The 22,454-nt window shown below is 28.2% G+C and overlaps 1 protein-coding gene and 1 long non-coding RNA gene across 2 annotated transcripts; both read left to right on the top strand.

Annotated features, from left to right (window-relative positions):
* The first annotated feature begins 343 nt into the window (after window positions 1-343).
* LOC147806077 (uncharacterized) lies at window positions 344-12,454 on the top strand. The gene is made up of 3 exons (XR_015428579.1): window positions 344-553; window positions 10,160-10,301; window positions 12,100-12,454. It is a non-coding gene; the product is annotated as an uncharacterized LOC147806077 (long non-coding RNA).
* A 4,140-nt stretch (window positions 12,455-16,594) lies between these two features.
* On the top strand, window positions 16,595-18,438 carry LOC147806078 (uncharacterized). Its single transcript, XM_087149530.1, has 2 exons — window positions 16,595-16,671; window positions 18,139-18,438. Exons 1-2 carry the CDS (start codon window positions 16,669-16,671, stop codon window positions 18,436-18,438), a joined length of 303 nt encoding a protein of 100 aa, XP_087005656.1. The 5' UTR covers window positions 16,595-16,668.
* The last annotated feature ends 4,016 nt before the right edge of the window (window positions 18,439-22,454 follow it).

Raw genomic sequence — 22,454 nt, forward strand, 5'->3', positions numbered from 1 at the left:
ATAATTATTAATATATACTACAAATAAAAACAATTCAAAATAAACTTAAAAATGTCTCTCTATCTATATCAAGAAAACATTTGGGGAAATGACCGAAATGTTATTTGACTTTTTCAATACAGAATGAGATAATAAAATACTAAGCTTGAGAAGGTAAAAGGGACCTGGGGGAGACGTTTCTGTAGGACATGAGTTGTAAAGGTAGTAGTAAAGCTAGTTGTAAAGGTCATAGAAAGGTGGAGTTTCTAGATTTCTAGATAGAAGTTCCTGATTGGTTCAGGGTAAAGGCGTCACGGATCGATTTTCAATGGAATATTTTAGAATGCCTATCCTGTCTTCTGGAATATTCTGGATTCTTTTTTAACGTATTTATTGATTTTTTCCGCTGCGTCGTTGGCGGCTTGTGTGTGTGTTTAGGCTAAAGATGAAGGAACCCAACTGAAATGTTCCTAAAGTGTTCCTGTATTATTTCATCCAATCTCGGAAAAAATAACTCAAATAAAAATGCTGGGAAAGCATTTGAAAGAAAATGATAAGGTTTGATTATGGCACTGTAAGTTTAATGTAAATGATATTTAAGTTTGGGTCTGTATCTATTTAACAAAAAATTCATTTATTGTTTAATAAATAAATAAATAATAAAGATTAATACAATGCCATATTTTTTGTGAAATTGGACTATTTTTCGGAAAAATTAACACCCATGTTTCTTATTTATTTTTCTTTATAGTAAATCAACCTGAAACACTCCTAATGTTGTTGCTTAAGCTGAATTAAGTATTTATGTATGCTCTTAATGTATAATGTATACACGTAAAAATACATTGGAAACAATGCCTCACTTGTCAATTTAAAAAAAAAATTAACTTCTCCTCAAATTAATTTATTTTCCTCAAAAAAGGAAAGCGTACAGAGGAATTGGGGAGTTTCTAGGTATCATTAATAATAACTTAACAAAGCTTTTTGTCAAAAAATATCTTAGGTATTGATTTTTCCAAAGAACATCCTTTTTTTACCATTGTTATTGCAGAACTATTAGGACAAAGTCGTGCAGCACTGAATTTGATATAGATTAAAAGACAACGTAAAGAAGCGACTGTAAAAAAAGCAACCAAGTAATGATTATTCTGAAGAAATACTTTTGTATGAATTTTATTTATATGAATTCTAAGTGTTTATGAATACGTAGCGACGCTTCGGTGATTAATATGAATAATATCTCTTTTTTTTTTTAACTCGGGTTAATTATATGTAATCAGGCGATTCTCCCTTTGCGGCTTACGGTATCATACATGCGACGAACCTCCATGAATCCAGTGGAAATTGGTACTCTCATATTAGTACGCATCATACGTATTCTTTTGTACTTATTTTCTTGGAGCGTGTTAGCCTCGGGAAGGCTTAATTAACCTTTCACTAGTCCTGAACAAGTTAAAATTTTTAATAAATTTTACTAATATCGAATGTCTGATTTATAAGGTGCTGAAATAGGATACTGAATCAGGGGTAATTTTGTTTCTTGGAGGAGAAATCAGAAAAATCATTTATTCAGTTTTTCAATAACATTTCATTTTGCATTTGTATAGTGTTTTATTGTGAGTAGGACTGGGTAATGTAAAAAATTTTATAACGTGATACATCGTCTGTTAGACATCTCGATTTAGCGTATGTTCAAAAATTATTTATCAGAATTCTTTAAATTAATCAAAATTAAATTAAAGGAATAAATCTATTTCAAAACAAAATGTCTTAAATAAAAACAAACCCAAACTTTATTTAATTTTTTTTTAAAATTAAAAATGATTCAAGATTTATTGGTTTAAAAATAATAATAAAACTAACAAAATATTTTACATACATGCCTTAAAAATTAAAAGAAAAAAAAACGAAAGTAAAAACACAAACTAAAGAAATGTTCACTATAGTAAAACATTTTTTAAAATATTTGTTGAAAAAACCATGTTTCTGAAGCCTTGTTAGGCCTTTAATTTATTTATTTAAAATAATAAAGTTGCATTAACTAATAGTCTAATAATGAATGTAAAAATAAATTTCAGTTTTTTATTTATTATTATTTTCTTTTTTGAAGATAAAATCGACTAAGGATTTATTTGTTTAAAAATGATACTGACTGTCTAACAAATTATGGAACAAACAAGTATTGAAAGAATTTTAAGAAAAATTAAAAAAGAAAAAAATACTTTTAAGTAGTATTGTTAAATTATTAAAAAGCGTCAAAACATTGCTTAACTTTTTATACAATTGAAAAAAATATTTGTTTCAACTAATAGCCAAATTGTTTTATAATTAAAAACAACTGAAGATTTATTTGTTTAAAAATAATCAAATTCCATCAAATTATTATAATTACGCGCATTAAATAAATTTTAAGAAAACTAACTTTTTATAACAAAGTTAAATTGTATCGCTTAAAAAGAAAAACAATAATTAACAAAAAACAATGAAGAGTCTTTTTTTATTCATATTTTCTTTTCATTAAAGGATTGAGTTTAGTACGAAAATTTAAGATAACAGCGATTGCGCAAAGATCGCCAAGTAACAGTAGGCCTTCTAAAAATTATTGACAAGAATCGTTAAATCCCGACAGACAAAAAAGAGAAGAAAAATACGAAATAATGCACAATGAAACGATCGCAAAGTTGCAAAAGTTTCACTGAAAATAATTTACAAGAAACGTTAAATCCCGACGAAATAAAGTGCACAACGATCACAAAATAATTTAAGTCCTGCTGAAAATAATAAACCTCCAAAGACAAAAATGGTACCAGAAGAAACTATAGCGTTCTATTTCAACGCTGATCCTCGCGCGAAACCGGGAGTTCTGATTCAGTTTGCTTTTCGTTATTCAACATCACGAAACTAACATCGTCTTCGTAGAGAGACGCAATCAACCGCTCCGCAGTTAGACGAAATCAAAATAGTCTTCGTCAGCGCGGTGACAGAGTTAGCGTAGGCAAGGATTCTCACATGTTAAATCGTTAAACCGCGAGCGCTGTCTTATATGGCATAAAATGAGAGTCACTCTCGGCAGCTTAAATCAAATTTCTGATGCATCGCCTAAAACGAAAGACACAATCGGCGGCTTAAATCAGATTTCTGATGTATCGCCTAAAACGAAAGTCATTGTATCGGCCTGCCGATATATGCATTAAATCTATATTTCGCGATGCATCGATTTATAACCCAGTCCTAATTGTGACTTCAAGAGAATAGAAATAACCGTTTCTACCTTCTAACCCCCTCTTTTTTTTTTACTTCTCTAATTTTTCTTAGTCTTGATTTTGTAATATATATTTTAGTTCATAGTTCTTTATGGAATATTTTGAAAACCAATTAAGTTACTTTAAGAGGAGACAGAAAAAGTAAAACACTACAAGTATTATTAAACTATTTACTTAAGTAAAATTGAATTGAAATAGGTCTCTTAAAAAAATCAGATTTATAATATTTGTTCAGATCATTTTTGGTAATAAGTAATTTTAGCTAATTAACGAATTGCAAAGTCGCTATCCGTAATTACTCCTATTATTACTTATTTATTTATTTCAATTTTAGATGTTTCATTTTAATGAAGTTCATTTACAGTTTTTCAATTAAATTACTTGATATCATTGTTTATTATAATGCAATTATAATCCGAAAATTTTAAAATATATTATTTCTTGAATTGCGAGTACGATACGGAGTACTACGTTAACGTAGCTCGAAATTTTTTTCCTCCCAATATTATAAGCATACAAAAGAGCATCAATTAATTGAGAAAAAAATAAAATCATGAAAATTGTATGAAGTTTAGGTTTTTTTTTCAGTTATTTTCTTCATTTATTTATTTGCCTATTGAACTTCTCCTCAATTGTTCAAATATTTGTTTCAAAAATATGTGAACAATTAAATTTTAGTTAATGATTTTTGGTGGATAACTTGTTTTTAAAATTGGGGGCAGGACCTAAACAATGCTTTCTTTCCTTAATACTTTTCCAGAATTTTCCATTCTCGTAATTTCCAAAAACTCTTGTAATAAATTCAAAATTTTTGTTAATCGCAACAAAGCGCAAATAATAGTCTTGATTACAATTTTTTGTTAATCAACTCTCTTTCGTGTCTGCGAGAGCACTTACTGACGCAAACAGACGCAAAACTAAAAAGAAGAAAATAATAAAATAATATATGTATAGATTTTTTTTTCATAAATATATTTTTCTTAAAATTGAGATTTTCGAAATAGTTTGAATAACATTAATAATATTATACTAGTAATAGTACTAAATATAATGCATAATAATGAAAAAGAAATGTATAATAATGAAAAAGTAATGTATAATAACGAGAAAGTAATGCATAATAATGAAATAATAAAAGTGATGTATAATATAATGTAAACTTAATATTGATTTAGTCTGATCGAGAACGAAAACCGAAGAGTTTCTTTTGAAGCGACATTTATTTCTTTCAGGTCTGGAAAAATAAAACCAATCTCGCCTTTTTAGCTTACTAGAAACGTAAATATTTTAAAAATATTTTATTTAATTTTATTGTTTAATTTTAACCTTTATTTAATATGATACAGAAATTCATGGTAATTCAATAATTCAATTTCAAAACTTTAACGATATTTTATTTACTGATAGTTCTATAAAGAATTTTAGTTCACTAACAAGATCTGCATACCTGCAGCAGGCACAGAATGAAACAATGCATTTATTTTAAAGCATTGCATTTATTTTAAAGCATTGCAAACAATGCATTTATTTTATGTACGTTTACATTTTTAGGCTAACATTTAATAAGATTGGTAGTTGGAAATAAAACAGATTTTAACTTTCTTTTAATACTCTTTGAAATATAATTATAAATATTAATTTTATTGAAAAAAATGTTAAGTATTTGGTATTTAGATTTTTATGAAATATTGTTCGTGAACATGAGAAAAGAAGTAAGAATAAATAAGAAAGTAAGAAATAAAATAAAATAGTAATGTATAGCACTTAAGTTTTATTAATTTTTTGGTCACAATCATTGTTTATTCAAATAGATTTGCTTATTCTTTATAAGTTGAATGTGCTCAAATTACTTTTGTAGGTACCAACTATAAGCTACTATACTAGTGTTAAATTTGGATTCACGACTTCAATTCCTTTTAAGAAAAGTTTCCGTAGATATAGTTATTATCTGGAATGTACTTTGTTGAAATTGCATTTGCAATTTTTAGTTACACACATTTCAGCACAGATTTAAAAAAAATAAATAAATAAAATAAAAGTATTTTTAGAAACAAATACATTTAAAAAAGTTTCTTAAAAATCTCTTTTTTTCCATAGCCATTTTTTTTCTGGCTAACTTGTTTCCACATTTCTTTTCGAATTCTTTTTCGAGGATGTCAATAAAATCAAAATCTCTCTTCTTCTTTATTGATAGCTTATGTGTTTCCCACTATACATTTCATTGTAAAAATTTCAAAAGTCATTTTTCTCCAATTTTCTGATTTCAGTCAGCCAGCTGATGCATTTTTTGAAAAGAAGTTTTTATTCCTTTGTGATTTGCCTTAGCTCTCAATGCGTCACGCTCCCTTTCCTGGATCTAGACCCTTCATCCTTCTGCTTTTATTCTATTGAAATACACTTCTCTATTATGTTCAGGTTTCAGTGTTGCTGACAATCACAAAATGAAAAACTGTAGCATATCACAAATAATGTACGAGGCAGGGGAAAAAACTTTTTGTCAAGGAATAGGACAACAATTTTTTTAGGCATGTTCTTGAATGTATATTCATCACATATCTAAGGTTTTATTTAAAGTTTAAACCTCCGCAGTATCACTAAAATATCATACAACATTTGCAACACGAATAGTACGAGTGCTCTTCTATTTTATTATTTTTTGTATCTTTACAAACGCATTGTTCAGAAGTAAATTCAGCTTATAATATAATTCTTCACACACACACACATATGTATATAGTTCCCCGTCTTATCCCGAGAGCAGAAGTTATCGAAACGAAACAAAAAAATTCCTTGATAAGTTAATGCTTTATTATAAAAATAAATAACGGAATACAACAAAAATAATAATTCAATGTTTTTCAAATCTTAATGATACATGTTTTTCGATACAACTCTTTGGGTTTACTAATTGCATGTCGTACTAAATGTAGGTCGTACTAAATGTTATTCATTTAAAAGTAAATTTTGGTTTGGACTACAGAGCTGCCATCTATTAGTATTTATTTCCATTATACCGTGTGTAGCCTGTACCTATTTATAACATAACTTATATTTTATTTCATGAAAAATTATTAAAATAATTAAATATCATATCTATTTATTTGTATGCTAATTTATTGCGAGTGTGCATTGGTTTTAACAATAAAAGAAGTTACAAAAATTACTAATAGAAAAAAAAAGAGGTCATCAATCGTTTCCTTCAAGTACTAAGTTGACTAATCATGCAACTTTTCATTTTTTAATGTTTGATGTTATGCATTGTTTATTATTCTTAAGTTTCTAAAAATTTATAAATATTTAAATATCTAAAGCAACAATCTATTAAATTTAAATTAAATTAAAATTATTTAATACTATTCCAAATTGTTATCAAAATTACCAGCAGATGGCAGCACGAAAAAAAGGACAATGAAAACAGTAAACTCCTTCAAGTTTTGAAATATGGGTATAGCGCCATCTACTGAAATTTTATAAACTGATTGACTGCATTTCAATTTATTGCCATTTTAGTTATAAGTATTATTTTTTTTTATGGCATTTAATTATTATTACCTCGTAAATTATAAGTAGGGAAATAATGTTAAAGTTTATAATTTATTAATAAGTGCATAATTAATTTTGTTCACTGCGTTACATGCTAAATATTGGAAAATAAATAATTGGAAAAATAAATAGCTTTTCTCAGGTCACAAGGAACATTGAAAAATAAAATTCACCCTTTAAATTTACTCTCTGTCTATAAAAATCTAAATTTTTATTTTATGCCCTTTTCTTAAACAAAGTTATGCACAAATTCATGCGTCAATTTTCATAAAAAAATGGTATTTATTATATTAATCAATTCTGTATTTTTTATTTTTATTTTATCGTTTTCAATTTCTCTCTCTCTCTCTTTCTCTCTCTTTCTATATATATATATTATATTATATTAACAACTTCTATACATCCCATAATAAATACTTACTTTAAAAAATGAAATTAAGTTTTAAAGGCAGAAAAAAATATCTTACTTTCGCTGCTCTATTTTTTTTATTCTATAGAAAAAATTAAAAATTACTGAAAAGTAAATAATTAATAACAGTAAACTGATTTATTGTACTGATTTATTGCTAAAAATAAAATATAGTTAATATAGTTGCTAGTTAAAATATAGTTAAAATATAATATGTCAAAATATAGAAAAAACTTGGAAAATAATAAAGTTTAATAAAAAGAGATGAAGAAAAATTATTAAAATAAAATATTTTTACGAATATTTAAAAAAAAATAATTTAAAAAAAAAAAAATTCTTAAGAAGACGGAAAACAAAATAATGAAAAGATATAATCTCGTCATAAGTTTACACAATTATATCCGCAAAAACGATTATATCCGTTTTCTAATACTGTATTAATACATCCAAAGTAAAATATACCAATACAATAGTGTGAGGAGCGCTCAAAAAATTGAAACAAAAATAGAAAATATAAAGTAAAAAATATACCAAAACATATCAATCAAAAAACAGAAAATAAAATGTAAGAAATATACAGAACAAGACATAAAACGTAATCTATAACGCGAGTAGCGAGTTCTATTGAACTTACACGTACCAGACTCATTAAGAATGGTTTAAAATACTTTCATAACAAGCTTGTCAGATTACAAAATATGAAAACAGAAGAGCAAACAGAGGTTAGAAGCGTAAATAGAGGGATCTTTTATGGCGCGTTATTATTGCAGTACTGAAGCGTGCATCTATATTAGTCCCTAGAAGCGTGTTTTATTTGTTAGTTACCTAGGATTGGCTCGAAAATGGATGCGCAAGATAATATTATACTGGATAGTTTAATGTTTCTAATTCCTGAAATTAATTTTTAATTATACAATTTTAATGATTTTAGAATATTGACATTTATTTAAAAAATGATACATAATTTGTTCGGTTTGCGCAGATTTTTAGCCATCGGTTCTCCCGAATTGAATTTGCACTTGGGAAGAGTATGAATGAGGTTAACAAAAAAGTTTTTAGTAAATTTATTACTAATAATAACATTCACTTTACTCAATAATTTTGTATAGAACATAATTACCTTAGTTGGGTATTCATTGTTTGTTATCAAATTTTGAAAGAGTTTGTCTATTTAATTTTTGGATAATTAAGCATTGCTACAGTTTTTAATTCTATTCATTTGATTAAAAATGGTATTTAAATAAATTTTTTAGAAACTTCAGAATGCCAATTATTAGCTGACTTGCCTTAAAATTAAAATAATTTCTTTTATATTATAAATCAACAATGCAGATATTTTCTCCTTTTTTAATATCTAAATCCAAAAAATTAGAATTAATATTATCATTATGATTACGAAGCAAGAGTAATTCCTCAGGGTAAATATTATTTAACGAAATTGTATAATCTTGAAATTTAAATATAATAAAATCATCAATAAATATAAAAACAAATTTAATAATAAGAGTATACATTTTTCATAATGGTGTAAAAATAAATTAGCTAAGAAAGATAAAAAATTTAATCCTTGAAGTATTCCATCAATTTGAATTAAAGCATGTTTTCTATTGTAAAGATAATTATTAAAAAGACAAAAACTAATTAGAATTTCCCAATAATCGAAATTGGAATTAAGGATATTTTTAAAATCATAGTAATAACTAAAAAGAATATTTTTTAGTTTAGAAAAGGTAATGCTATTGAAGAGATCCTGAAGATCAAAGGTCGCATGAGGAATAATTTTATTTCGTATAATAAATTCTGAAATCGGTTGATTATTAGTGATAATCCAAGAAAAACCTTCTTTAATAATATTGTTAACAATTTTATTTAAGTAATTAGAGTTAATGGTGCCAGGTTTTGTTTAAGTATTAGACACACATGTGACTAAATTTTATAGGAATTGTTAAAGCAAGGAAATTGAACATTGCTACTTTTAATTCTTAACGAAAGCTAAAAGCTTTTTGATGAAAATATTATTATTTAAATTACTAAGCCTAAGACTTTTACTATTTTTTAACTCATTATTTAAAAGTTTAACGTATAATTTTTCTTACAGAAGATTGAATAATTATTGTTAGCTTTGTCTATGGGGGTATTTGCAAAATTTTTTTGTAGTTGCTGAATTGATCGATCAATTTTAGAAAAATGTGTTGAATTGTTACCGTTATTTAAGTTTCTTTTACTATTGAAAACAAAATTTTTTAAGTAATAATTCTATGTTATTTAATAAAGTATTTTACGATTATTTTTTCTTCCTCTAATAGAAAAGGAAAAAAAGTGTCTCTTGTGCTTTCTGGTCGGTATTAACATCAAAATACGTAGTTGAACAATACAAATACTTTTGATCATTAATAATTTATATTATTAATTTGTACTAATAATTTACTTTACATCTGTTGTTTTACAAGTTGTTTCTTATCAGAAATCCGAGTTATGTTATTTTCAACTTAGTCTTGATTTTGATACGGATGCAAAATTTCGAAATATATTTTGGTACAGAAATCAATTATTATTAAAAACTTAAGCCAGTTTTGATCTAAATCATAAAATGTAAAATTTCGTCCTAATTTCATGTCCTCCTGGCTACAGTGCCATATTATAGCCAGTATAGTATAACTAGTATCACACTATAGTCAGGAATAGCTATTGCGCACATAATTCTTATCTACAATTAGCTAAATAATTAATTAATTGATTTAAATATCAATGAACGGAACGCTTGAAAATATTTAGTATGAATGAATGCTTTTTTTTCCTTTTTCTAAAGCGTAATACGCTTGAATGCTTATTTTTTCTAATATGGGTTTTGTCGTCTATTATGAATTTTTTCTCTCGTATTAAGTAATTTGGGTTTGGCATGGGCCATAGTTTCGATTACTTAATGATATAATACTAAAATGGATTTTTTGTTGCATTTTTTTAGAAATACATGTCGTTATTAGGTAATCTTCCTTATATAAAAGATCAGAATCTGTCATGGAAGAAATCAAGAAGGAAAATTCCTAGATAGCATATTTCATCTGGAGTTCCTTGTCTTCAGCAATAAAATTAACTTCTGCAAGATGGTAAGAATATGTTTTTTTTTAAATTATAATTATTAGTAAATTTTAAGGAACCTTACTAGTAATTAAAATTGCAAAAATGCTCAGTTAACTATTTATCGATATTTAATATAATTTCAATATTATAACCGACTTTAAATAATTTGTTATCGGCTTTTTTTTGGAAAAGGAAATAGATAAATACTGTGGTCTTAAAAATTCAATCTGTGTATAAATGAATGTCTGATAGTGTGTGCATTCTTTGGACTTCTGAATCATCTGACTGAAAGCGTTGAAATTCGGCATACAGATACTTCGAAGCACGAGGGATATCACTGTTGTCATTAGAACCAAAGAATATATGATTAGAACATTCTAAGAAGAACCCATGGGGAAGAAGAACCGGTCAAGAGGGATGAGCGAAAAACGAAATGGAATTTTCTGATTGGTTAGGCGTCAGTCATTGTTTTAAAATTTATTTAATAAGCAATTCAGTTCATCAAATATTTTAACGAAAACATCAGGGATATTTTTCATCTTATAATTCTATTTAATCAAAAAAGGTTTATTGCACATACTTTCAAATTTAATTATTTTTTATTCGTTATGTCAGATAAATCGATGAGTAGTATTGTAAATTACACTACCCTATAATGACTGGATATCAAGAACAAAATTAAATATGTACTAAACCCTATATCGTTTTGAACTTTCTTTTAAAAAGTACAGATACTGCTTAGAAAATTGCTTCAAACTTTTTGCGTTTTTAAGATATTTAAATCAAATTGTTTCCATTAGTTGCCAAATACGATTAACTATGAAACTATAGAAAATAATTTTAAATTTTTCAATTTTTAAAAAAAATTTTTGTACCCAGATAAATGACCCGAATTTGACAAATAAGTAATCCGAACGGAATTAGTGGACCATTCCTCGGTATTCCCAATACTAATGGCTTTATTTATTTATTTTTTTTAAAAATATTAAATTCCTGGTATTCCCCGTATTTTTTCTTTTTTAAGATTAATGGCCACTGCCTAACAATCACTTGCCCAACATTTCCCACCTTTATGTTTTTTAACATATGGCATGTAGTACACTGATATTTTTCCTTATGTATTCTAATATGTTTCTGTTGATCTCTCCATTGATCATTAATAATAGACATAACAACCTGTTAAAATCAAATCTATATATTTTTCATTAAAAAGCATATTTATTGAATAAAATTTGTTTCTTCAATATTAATCCAATTATGATATCCACCACCTAAAACGAGACAAACTATCCAACCGTATAATCCTCGCTGCACGAACAGGGTCAAATTTTCACTAATAACTTTAATGAAATTTTTTACCTTAGTGATTGGCGCAGTATAGCCATATCTGCTACTTGTGCCAATAAACTTCAATTAACCAACCAGCTTATCAAATGAAAACACGTAAAATTGTACTCAACAAATCAAGTCACACTTTTTTCCTAAAAGGCGTTAACGATGACGCTAACGATAGAACATAGATAATCCATGACGTTAACGATAGAACAGGTTTTATCATTATGGACAAACAGAATTAATTAATCAAATTGCTGCTTTTTTGTTTATTGATAAGATTGACAGTTTTAAATGACATAGTTATAGGTAGTTTCCCGCAAGTCTTTCACGAAAGATTTGGATACTTTGATTCTTAAAAAACTTACTTTGGTTCTGTAAAAAGATACTTTGGTTCTGTAAAAAGATACTTTGGTTTTGCAAAATTGGAAATATTTATAGTTTCAGTGTACAAAATATATAATTAATTTCAAAAATAATTAATTTTCTTAGAAATTCTCCATCATCATTTTTGTTGTGGCATGTCTCGTATTATTTGCAAGTATCAGCAATGCGGAAGATAAAACTGGAGTAGAGGAACGTCAACATCATCATGGACACCATCACCACGGACACCATCACCATCATGGTCACCATCATCATCATGGACATCATCATCACCATGGACACCATCATCACCACGGACATCACCACCACCATCACCATGGGCATCATCATCATCATGGTCATCATCACCATCATGGCCACCACCATCATCATGGTCACCATCATCACGGTCATCATCACCATGGGCATCATCATTAAAAAAAGCTGTGGCATAATTTTAGACTTCAACATACTAAAATAATAAAAGACTTATTTTTTACAGTTTCCAAGTTGAATTAATGACCATAACATACTGTCTTTTTGGGTCAAATATTATGTAAATCTTAATTATTATTATCATCGCTTTAAGTTCAGGTAGTTAATAACGTCAAGCTTTTTAACATCAATTCGAATGGGCACAGAAAATTTGATCACGTTAAAAGTAGTTCCCATAAGTTCGGCATTTAATTATTCAAAAATCATACAATACAGTTATTATATTAACAATTTGAAAAAAAAAATGGGTTAACCTGAATAATTTTTGAGCTAAAGATCAGATCTTCACGTTAGAGGATTCAATTTTAATGGTTCGGATGGGTTACCTTAAATATGCTAGTAAGTTAGTGTAGACGATATTTTAAGTTTCGAAATCAGACACAAGAACGTACTTTCTCTGCAGAAACATATCTTTTTTTCGATGGATTCGGATTTTTGACACCCAAACACCCAAAATAAAGGTTTTAACCGCAATCTGGGAGGCTATATAGTTTGGAGAGGAGAGCGATCCAAAGTTTGGACAGCTTGATGTTAATTTTACTTTTTGCGCATTTCACCATATGTCGAGAATTTTTAAGCGAAATGAGATATTTTTCCATAGAAACGTAAAATTCGTTTGTCCAAAGATAATTCCATGCAAAAAATAAATTTTGGTAAATATTTATTATATTTTATTATTATATTTTATTATTTTATTTAATAATAGTCGAAAAAAACTTTGTAAGGTTTAAATTTTTTAAATCATTTTAAAATATTTAATTTTACGTGGCCAAATCCAAAGTTTGAGCAAAATTGGTCGAATAGTTTCTGAGAAATCGAATTTTAAGAAAGTCGTATGCTTTAAATTAAATTTCTCTGAAACTATTTCAGCGATTTCGCACAAATTTTGTATTTTGCAATTTAAAATTTCGTTCCTTAAAATGATGCAAACTGTTGCATACCTTGCGATACAAATTTTTTCAGCTATTTATTAAATGAAATAATAAAAAATAATAAATATTTACTAGAATAAATTTTTAGTTTGGAATTATCTTTGGTTAAACTAATGTTGTAATTGTATGCAAAAATTTTTCAATTCGCTTAAGAAGTTTTCGAGATATAGTGTAATACGAAGAAAGTAAAGTTAACATTAAGGGGTCCGAACTTGGACTGCTCTCCTGATCAAACTATGGAGACCATATTTTATAAATTGCGATTATCCCCTATATTTTGGGGGCTAGAAATAAAAAATGGTATAGTTATTTCCATTAAAAATTTCAGGTGTGTTTATACTATGCAAAGTACTGATAAACGTATTTTAAAGTCTGTATTTTAGACTTCATGTATATAGAAGACGCAACGCACCAGATTCACTACCGTTAGGGATTTACCTGGCAAATTTAGAATCTGACTGGTGCAGCATTGAGACTGTTGATGTGTGCAGTAAAACCCATGCTTTCCACTCTGGTGTAGATTTTAGGAATTTTTATTAAAATAAAAATAATACAAATTTTATAGTCAATGAAAATGTTGGAGCCCTTAAATCAATATTCTGCTCAGGGTCTGAGTTCCTCTTAATTGAGAGAAAGTTAAATCATTTGAAAATTCTTTATTCTTAAAATAAAAACAACTATTTATTTTGAAATTATAAAGAAACAAAAAGGTAATTAGATTAGACGAAATTCTAAAAGTTTACAAAAAAGCGTGAGTTCATTTTGTTCAAAAAATGCTGAATGTAAAGGTTTTGTCTCCTATTGTTTCAACGTCTCCCTGTGGAAATAAGTGAATAAGTAATATGAATTTTTCAGAATAAATTTTGAGAGTGAAGGAGAAATAACCACCCACATTGAACTAAAGATAGGGAAATTATTTTGGCAAAAAACGTTTCCTTACATCCTTATGAAATTATCTTCATTAATGATATAATAAATTATCTCACTGATACGGCTGAAAAAAAGCATCCTACTCATATTTAAAAATAAAAAATCCTTATCCTGTTAAATATCTTCCCTCATTAATAAGTAATTGCCAATTATTAATTTTCTTATCTGTCAGAGGGAAAATACAGCAAATCAGAGTGAAACAATACTACACAGCTTTCCAAAGGTAATGAAATTCGAGTACATCTTAAACAGTAGTTCACGTTAAGCTTATTCAAGTACTATGGATAGTATTTTCAATGCAATGTGGTGCTATGTGGTTTCATGGGCCAGGAGCTCTGGAAGCAGTTTCAGGGGATGGAGAACGATAGGCAGAAAGAGGTGCTCAGTAAGAGGTGAGATAAATGCTAGACTATCCAAAGTATTAAGCTCAAAAGCTAAAGTAATAAAAAAGACCAAGGTGAAAATGTATGAATGGCAGAGGAAGTCGAAAAAAGCTGATCAAGCTTCTCCGGCTTGTGGTGTATGATTGTGAGCAGAGATCTGAGGTCTTCCAATATATTTGAAATCAAATACGAGTTTTTTTTTTTTTTTTTAGTATGGGCCGTTTGAAAATAAGCACCAAACTAAAGAAAATTTTTCAGAAACAAATTTGTTTTCAGATTCTACATACTTTTCCTTTTTTCAGCATTGTTGCCAAGTTTGTTTAAACACTTATCATACCTTACGACTAGATTTAGAATACCCTCTTCATATAAACTTGCGGCCTGCTCCGTTAACCAAGAGGTCACGGCCATTTTCATATATTTGTCATTGTTGTAGTGATTGCCACCAAAATGATTGAAATATCAGGAAATTGCTCAGCACAAGGCCTGAACTGTGGGAAGGGGTGGTCCAAAACTTTCCGACCAAAAGAGTCCAATAAAGCTGGGATCTGAGTTGCGGAAAATGTCATTGTCATAGTGTAGTAAAATTCCCTGTCAGCATGGCAGGGAATATTGCTACTTCCCAAGTCGTAACTTCACAAATCTGCCAGTGAATGTATGTAGCAAACAGGTTTTTTGCCGACTAAAAACGCACCACTTACCGTATCTCGTGGGTGGCGGGTAATTTGTTAAATTTGAACATTTTAAAGACACAGTACTGACCGTACAGTTTACCTACACTGCTGCAACTGAGCACAGTTGTTCCCACCGGGACACAATACGAGCACTCGTTGCGACGCACACGTCACCCATTAGTTTATACAACGAAACCCCCCTTACTTAAAAAAACAAAACAAAAAAAAACAATCTTTAATAAAAAAAAAATATTAAGGAATAAGATATTGCGTATTGAATGAAAAATTAGAAAATAAGTAACAAATCAATTTGAAAATACCTATGAAAGCAGTTCCGTTCCAAAAACAGAAGCAGTTCCTAAAGCAGTTGGTAAGCGATTGCAAGAAAAGTGGAATAGCCCCCCGGTGTCAAATTAAATAATTATTTTACATAATGCATGTGCATTATTTTTTAAAAATGAGGAAAACAAAAATCTATCTTTTGTTTTTATTATTCCCAAGGACAAAATTTTAAACTTCTCCATACATTACAATTAATTTTGACAACTCATAATTTGTTTTATTGATTTTAGCTAATAATTTCACTTTAAATTAAAATTATGAAGTAAAGGTAAATTCTTCATCATATTTTGTTTTTAAAAAGAATTTTAATGTTTTATATAAAAATTCAAATCGTTTTTTTATTTTTAATTATTTATATATGTATTTTTTTGAGGCAAGTAATTTTATTATTTGTTAAGACAAGAGATTTTAATATTGATACTTCATTTTGAATTATACTTTGTAAATCAAAATAATTGATCTAAATCAGAAGTAAAAACATTTCCTATGTTAACATAGTATCTAAACAGTTTATCCTAATCTGTCATTTGCACTTATAACTCTTTTATAACTAGCTTACAAAATAATTATTCATTTATTTAAGTAACATTGTTCATTATCTAAAATATTTTGAAAGAACGATTTTTTTCTCTTAACAATAATACGCTTGAATGCGTATTGTTTCTAGTAAGGGTATTGCAATCTATTATGAATTCTTCTCCTACGTTGAGTAATTTGGGTTTGGTTTTGGTCAATGTTTTGATTATTGAATAACATAATACTAAAATAGATTTTTTGCGATATATTTTTTCAAGAAATACATGACCTCATTAGGTAATCTTCTTTATATAAAAGATCAGAAAATGTCGTTGAATAAATCAAGAAGGAAAAATCCAAAATAGAGCATTCCGTCAGAAGCCTAAGTTTCTTGTCTACATCAATAAAAACAACTACAGCAAAATGGTAAGAATTTGCTTTATTTTAGAAAAATAATTTGTTAATAAATTTTAAGGTACTATGCTTGAAACTCCACTTAATTATTTAATGATGGGATTTTAGGCTCATTATTTACTTCTACAAATTCCTTGCTATTTTTTTCATCGAATTAAAGAAGAAACTAACATGCAAGTTGTTTTACATAAATTAAATGAAGTCTGCAGAGCAATGTTTCTCGATTTTTATGTTTTATTATTATTATTTTTTTTATCATTGCAACCTTGCATTGAAAGAAAGTGGGTGGGTATTTTCCTTAGTACAAAATGAAAAGTTCCAGCGAAATTATTACATGTTTTTATATGTTTTGTTTTTATACTTATGTGAACTGTTTTATTAGTAATAATATTGCAAGACTATTTTGCCCATGATTAAGAAAAGCTATAAAAATCTTTTGCTCCAGAAGAATATTTTGTTTTTGTCTAATATTAGTCTACAACCGATAAGTGCATTTATTTAAGTTTTTATTGAAAATCTAGTTTAATTACAAGTGTATAATATTTTTTCTTAATTTTAATATTTGCAATGGTCCAGTTAGAAGGGACTAAAATGGTTTTGTTGATCTTGTTTAAATTATTCTAAATAATTGAGTATTTTTAATAAATGATCATTATGATGATGTATTGCTTAATCTCAATCTATTGTTAGATATAAAATTTTTATGATCATACTTTCTTGGTTAATAATATACAATTGAAGCTAACTATACCTCAATTTTTATTTTTATTTTGTTGTAGTAAAAATAGAGCCCAATTGGGGAAAAGAAAACGAAATTTTTTTGATATTATTTTCCAATTTCTGAGAATAATCTTAGCTTTATAAGTTTACCGTCATATACAAATGTGATTGTCGAATATACTTTAACTCAATAAAAACTTATGTACATATTTATAGAAAGAAAATATCGGAAATCAAATCTTAAAAAGTGCTGGAATTCTGTGTACCTTACATATTATGAAAGAGTGATGGCATTTAAAATCCTCAAAATGATGATATCGAATCTAAAATTTCTTCCTTCTCAGCAGTTTGACAGCCCTGGGTGGGCCCTGGCTTTCTCCAAAAGTTTTTTCCAGTCATTTCTACATCCCCAATTCTTAACCCTAAGAACGTTTAGGTCCGAATTGTTATTTTATAGTTATCCTCTGGAATTTTTCAATGTGATATATAGATATTTTTGAAATTATATTAGGAAATAAAACTGTTTTCCCTTCGTAAAAGTGATAAGACGTTCAAACTTAAACTTGTGCAAACAAGATAAAATTTTTTGAAATTATATTTATCTTGTTATGAAACGTGATCCATATCTAAACTATATATCTGCTAGCAAGAAAGCAGATATTTTTAATAGAGAAAGTATTTATTAATAAAAATTTGTTCTGTGAATATTTGTAATTTACAAAGAATAAAGATAGTTTTAAAACGATTTTTTCTTATTAGAAATTGTCCAGCCTTATTTTTGTTATGGTATGTCTCGTGCTTTTTGCAACTATGAGCAATGCGGAAGACAAATCTGGAGTAGACACACGTCATCATCACCATGGACACCATCACCACGGACATCATCACCATCATGGTCACCATCATCATCATGGACATCATCATCACCATGGACACCATCATCACCACCACCACGGACATCACCACCACCATCATCACGGCCACCACCATCATCATGGGCATCACCATGGCCACCATCATCACCACGGACATCATCACCATGGGCACCACCATCATTAAAAAAAGAACTTTAGTTTCGCTATAAAATTTAAGCATCGTATTACACAGAAATAAAATACTTTTTTTTACCGTTTAAGAGATGTGCTCATTGACTTCCAGATTTTCGTATAATGGTAACCCCTATATAATCTAAAATGCATTAAAAAAAAAGAGTTACGAAAATTTTGTCTAAGAAATAAGCATAATCGTCCCGTTGGCATAACGTTTAAAACAAGAAATTTGGTCTAAATTTTCAGAATGTGAAAAGAATATTTTAATTTAGTTAGAATATTTTTTTCAGACAATAAGAGGTTTTTTACAATTACACAAGTCACCGAATTATTGTAGCTATTATTACAAATCTCAAACAATTATAGAACTTAATTCAATAGTGCTTAAAAAAACAATCTTTTTATTTAATTTTTTTTACCTTTCTACTTAAAATGTACTTTCTGAGGTAGCAAATATTACAAAAACGTTTCATACGCTCATTGTGTTTTCCTTTTTATGTATTTTTCAACAAACAAAGCAGACTTAAAACAGTTTAATTTTATTTTGTTATTTAATTAAGATAATTTTTATAATTATTTTAGATGTTTAATTACAAATAAGTACAAGTGTAAATTGTGAATAAGTACTTAGAACTAAATAATTGTAAATAAGTACTGATTTGAAAATTGGAAGTGAGCCGTGTTGGTAGATTTTACCTTTAACTCAGAAGAAATCACCGGTGTTCCACGCTGTATTTAATAACTACAAACTATTAATATGCTAAATACAGGTAAAATAATAAAAATTTTGCGTAGAGTTTTTAAATATAAATATATAAATATATTTTTGAAAAACTTACTTATTTATGATGCTTGTCTTTCATGTATTTTTAACATTAAACGACAAAAAGACATAAAATTTTAAAATAATCTATCAAGATTTCTATCTTCTACATTCAAGATTTCTACGTATTCTATTTGTCCTCATTATAGGAGCAATGTTGTCCAACCTAATTTGGTGCCCGTGAAACAGAGGGTAACAGATCTGTTCTATTGATACCTGAATGGCTAGTGTCAATCGGGAGGGCATTGAAAAATAAATATTGACACTAAACTAACAACAATTAACTTATATACTTATTTGAAGTCATAGAATGCATAAATTTTTGTCGCATTTTAGCAACGACGAGAGGTGCGTGACTGAACATATACTATTATTTTAAGCTATACTGTTATATTACAAATATTTATTTTTTAAAGGTTTGATTTAACGTATACTATTTTAAAATAAGACGAAAAATATGTAGAGTATTTTTGTAGAATTTCTAGAAAGGTCAACCGAATTCCTATGAACAAGATTATTTTAATTTAATACTAAAATGAATTAAACATATTCGAAACTACAATTTTCAAATGGTTAAAGTAGGTAAAAATAAAATCCATCTTTCTCAGACCAAAAGCGAAAAAGGAATGGAGCAGTTTTTGTAACTTGTAGTAGGAGGAATTTTGTTTATGGCGTTTGCAAATTTTGGGATTATTATTTTGTTTTTTCCAAAAAATTATCGAAATTTCAATTCATGGCACAGAGCTCCAAGTTAAATTTGAGCACGCTATTCTACAAAAAGGTGAAATTTTGAAAGACGATAATTTTTATTTTGCTATGAAATCCAGATTGAAGTAATCAGGAAATCTTTAAACTTAGTATTTTCTTTCATCAGTGAGTTCTAGCATTTATTGCTGAATTTTTAGCATTGAGGTAAGCATTGTCACTTAGTGGTTAACGCAAGCATATTTCGTAGAATGCAAAATGTTCTTCTTCTTCTTTCAAATCCCCTTTTCTAGCCTAGCTAGACAAGGTCCATGAGATTGTTCACCTTCAAAAAGTCTAAAACAAGCAAGGGTCTTTCAATTAGGTCTTGTTTTAAAAGACAGAGGCAGTCCAGTAGATGTTCAGGGGATGCCTGGGCCGAAGAGCACTTGGTACAGAGGGCAAAGCACTTTTCTCCTCCAGAGTACCTCAGTGATTTCAGGTGTCCACAGCGGAGACGTGTGATGGCGGTTTGAGACTGACGGTCGTTGTCAGCTGTCAAACAGCTACCCGGTATGGTACCCTTGTACCAATTGTGACTGGGTGGAGTGAGCCATGCTGATTGATTTTTGGCTTCAGCAATGGAGAAGAGCTCTGAGGATGTAAGAGACACTGGAGGATGTCCATGCAAACAACTTCCATGCAAAATGTAAATCTATCTAAAGAAGTAGCTTAAATATCGATTAAAGGGAAAATAATTTAAGTATCGATTGATCATAAATCATCATAGACTTATAGCATGAAGACAATTTCTACTTGCAGTGGTCAGAAAATGCTTGAAATTTGCATTAGCATTAAGGGTATACAGGTGTTGTTACAACATCTTCTAGCTAGTCGGATAGTGATCGGAATTGATATATTCTTGCGGCGATAAATTCTATGTGTAGCGGTTGATGATCCACTGAAACGTTTATTACCATCAGACATGGAATCCCATTTGAAATGTGCAAATTTCTATTGACGTTGATTTCTATGTGGTGATAATGTGATTATTAAATTTTACTTATTGCGATTAGAAAATCCTTAGAACTTATACTGTAGCCAAGTACAAAGATAAAAATATAACCATAGATCTTCAACTGGTAGAAAGTGATGGGAATTATTATTATCTATGAATTCTATGAGCGATATGGTGATAAATTTTGTTTTTACCAGTCTGGAAACTATTGAAAATTGTACTGTTACCTAAAACAGAGCACCAGTTGAACTTTGATCGATTTAGTTATTCAAAAAAGGATGGTAAGGTCTACTCACGATAACACTATAAGGGGAGGTCAACAAATAATACCACTTTCTGAACGAAGGAAAGGGTTCGTGAAATTGTGACAATTTGTAGCAAGGGGGAGAAAGGGGCAACGAAAAATATGACATTACACATCTGGCCAAAATAAAATTATTTAAAAGCGTTAAATAAAACATTTTTTGTTGTTGATTTTTCGAATCTTTTATATATTTCTTCAAAAGAGTTTTCAAAGATTTTTTTATATTTTCTTTTTATATTTTTCACACATCTAATCATTATTGCTGTTCTGCTCACAAATGTTACCGAAAACACGTCATATGCCAAAATGTCATATGATCTACAATATATGTTTATATATGAGACATTTTTTTAAATATATATGAAACTCCTTTTTAACATATCGTATAAGACACTTTTTTAACAGTGTGTCGAATAAAAGTAACAGTTTATTTAAAGTTTTTTATTATTTTACAAAAAAAAATTCGATTAAGATAGCTCCGGAAAATTTTTTTTCGCCTGAATGACCATGCCTCTAAAAAATAGAGCTTTATTGAATCTGTCTTTTATATTATGTATGTGGTATTCAATTTTCGTTTAAGGTTTGATTATTAGAATGAAACAATGTTGGATTTTTGCAATCCTGTTTTGAAATAAATGGGGACGACAAGAGACAAACAAAGTATTATATAGGACAGGATATATTGTTCAAAGATATCAGAAATAAGATAGTCAAATAATCTTGTAAAATTTGAATTCTACAGATAGGAAGTTTTATCTCCGAATAAAATACATCTAACAAAATTGTAAGGGCATCTTTTCTTTTTTCGAAAGAATATTTTCCTGGAAAGCTAATGATATTTATACTTAATCGATTTGGTAAAAATGTTATTTAGAATTTCATCTGTAATATTCATTCAAGAGTTTGCGAGGCTGCATAACAAGTCTTCATTATTTGTTTTGTTGATTGAAAAGGAAACAATAAAATTTTATTTGTTTAATAAAAACCAAATTACCAAAAATGAGCGATCCCAATAACCAAATTTAAATTTTAAAAATATGTGAGTAACACAGGGGGAAAATATTTTGCTCTATGGTTTTCTATTAAACTATGCATTAGAGTTGAGTAATTGACCGTTGAGCAATTAACCAAATAACAATTAGTATCGCTATGTTTCAATGTTCTCATAACTAATCAATACCTCTGGGGGTACTGAAT

Source organism: Parasteatoda tepidariorum, chromosome 8, assembly GCF_982258835.1.
Source record: "Parasteatoda tepidariorum strain Cologne lab strain chromosome 8, Ptep-v5.0, whole genome shotgun sequence".
In the NCBI taxonomy this organism is placed as follows: domain Eukaryota; kingdom Metazoa; phylum Arthropoda; class Arachnida; order Araneae; family Theridiidae; genus Parasteatoda; species Parasteatoda tepidariorum.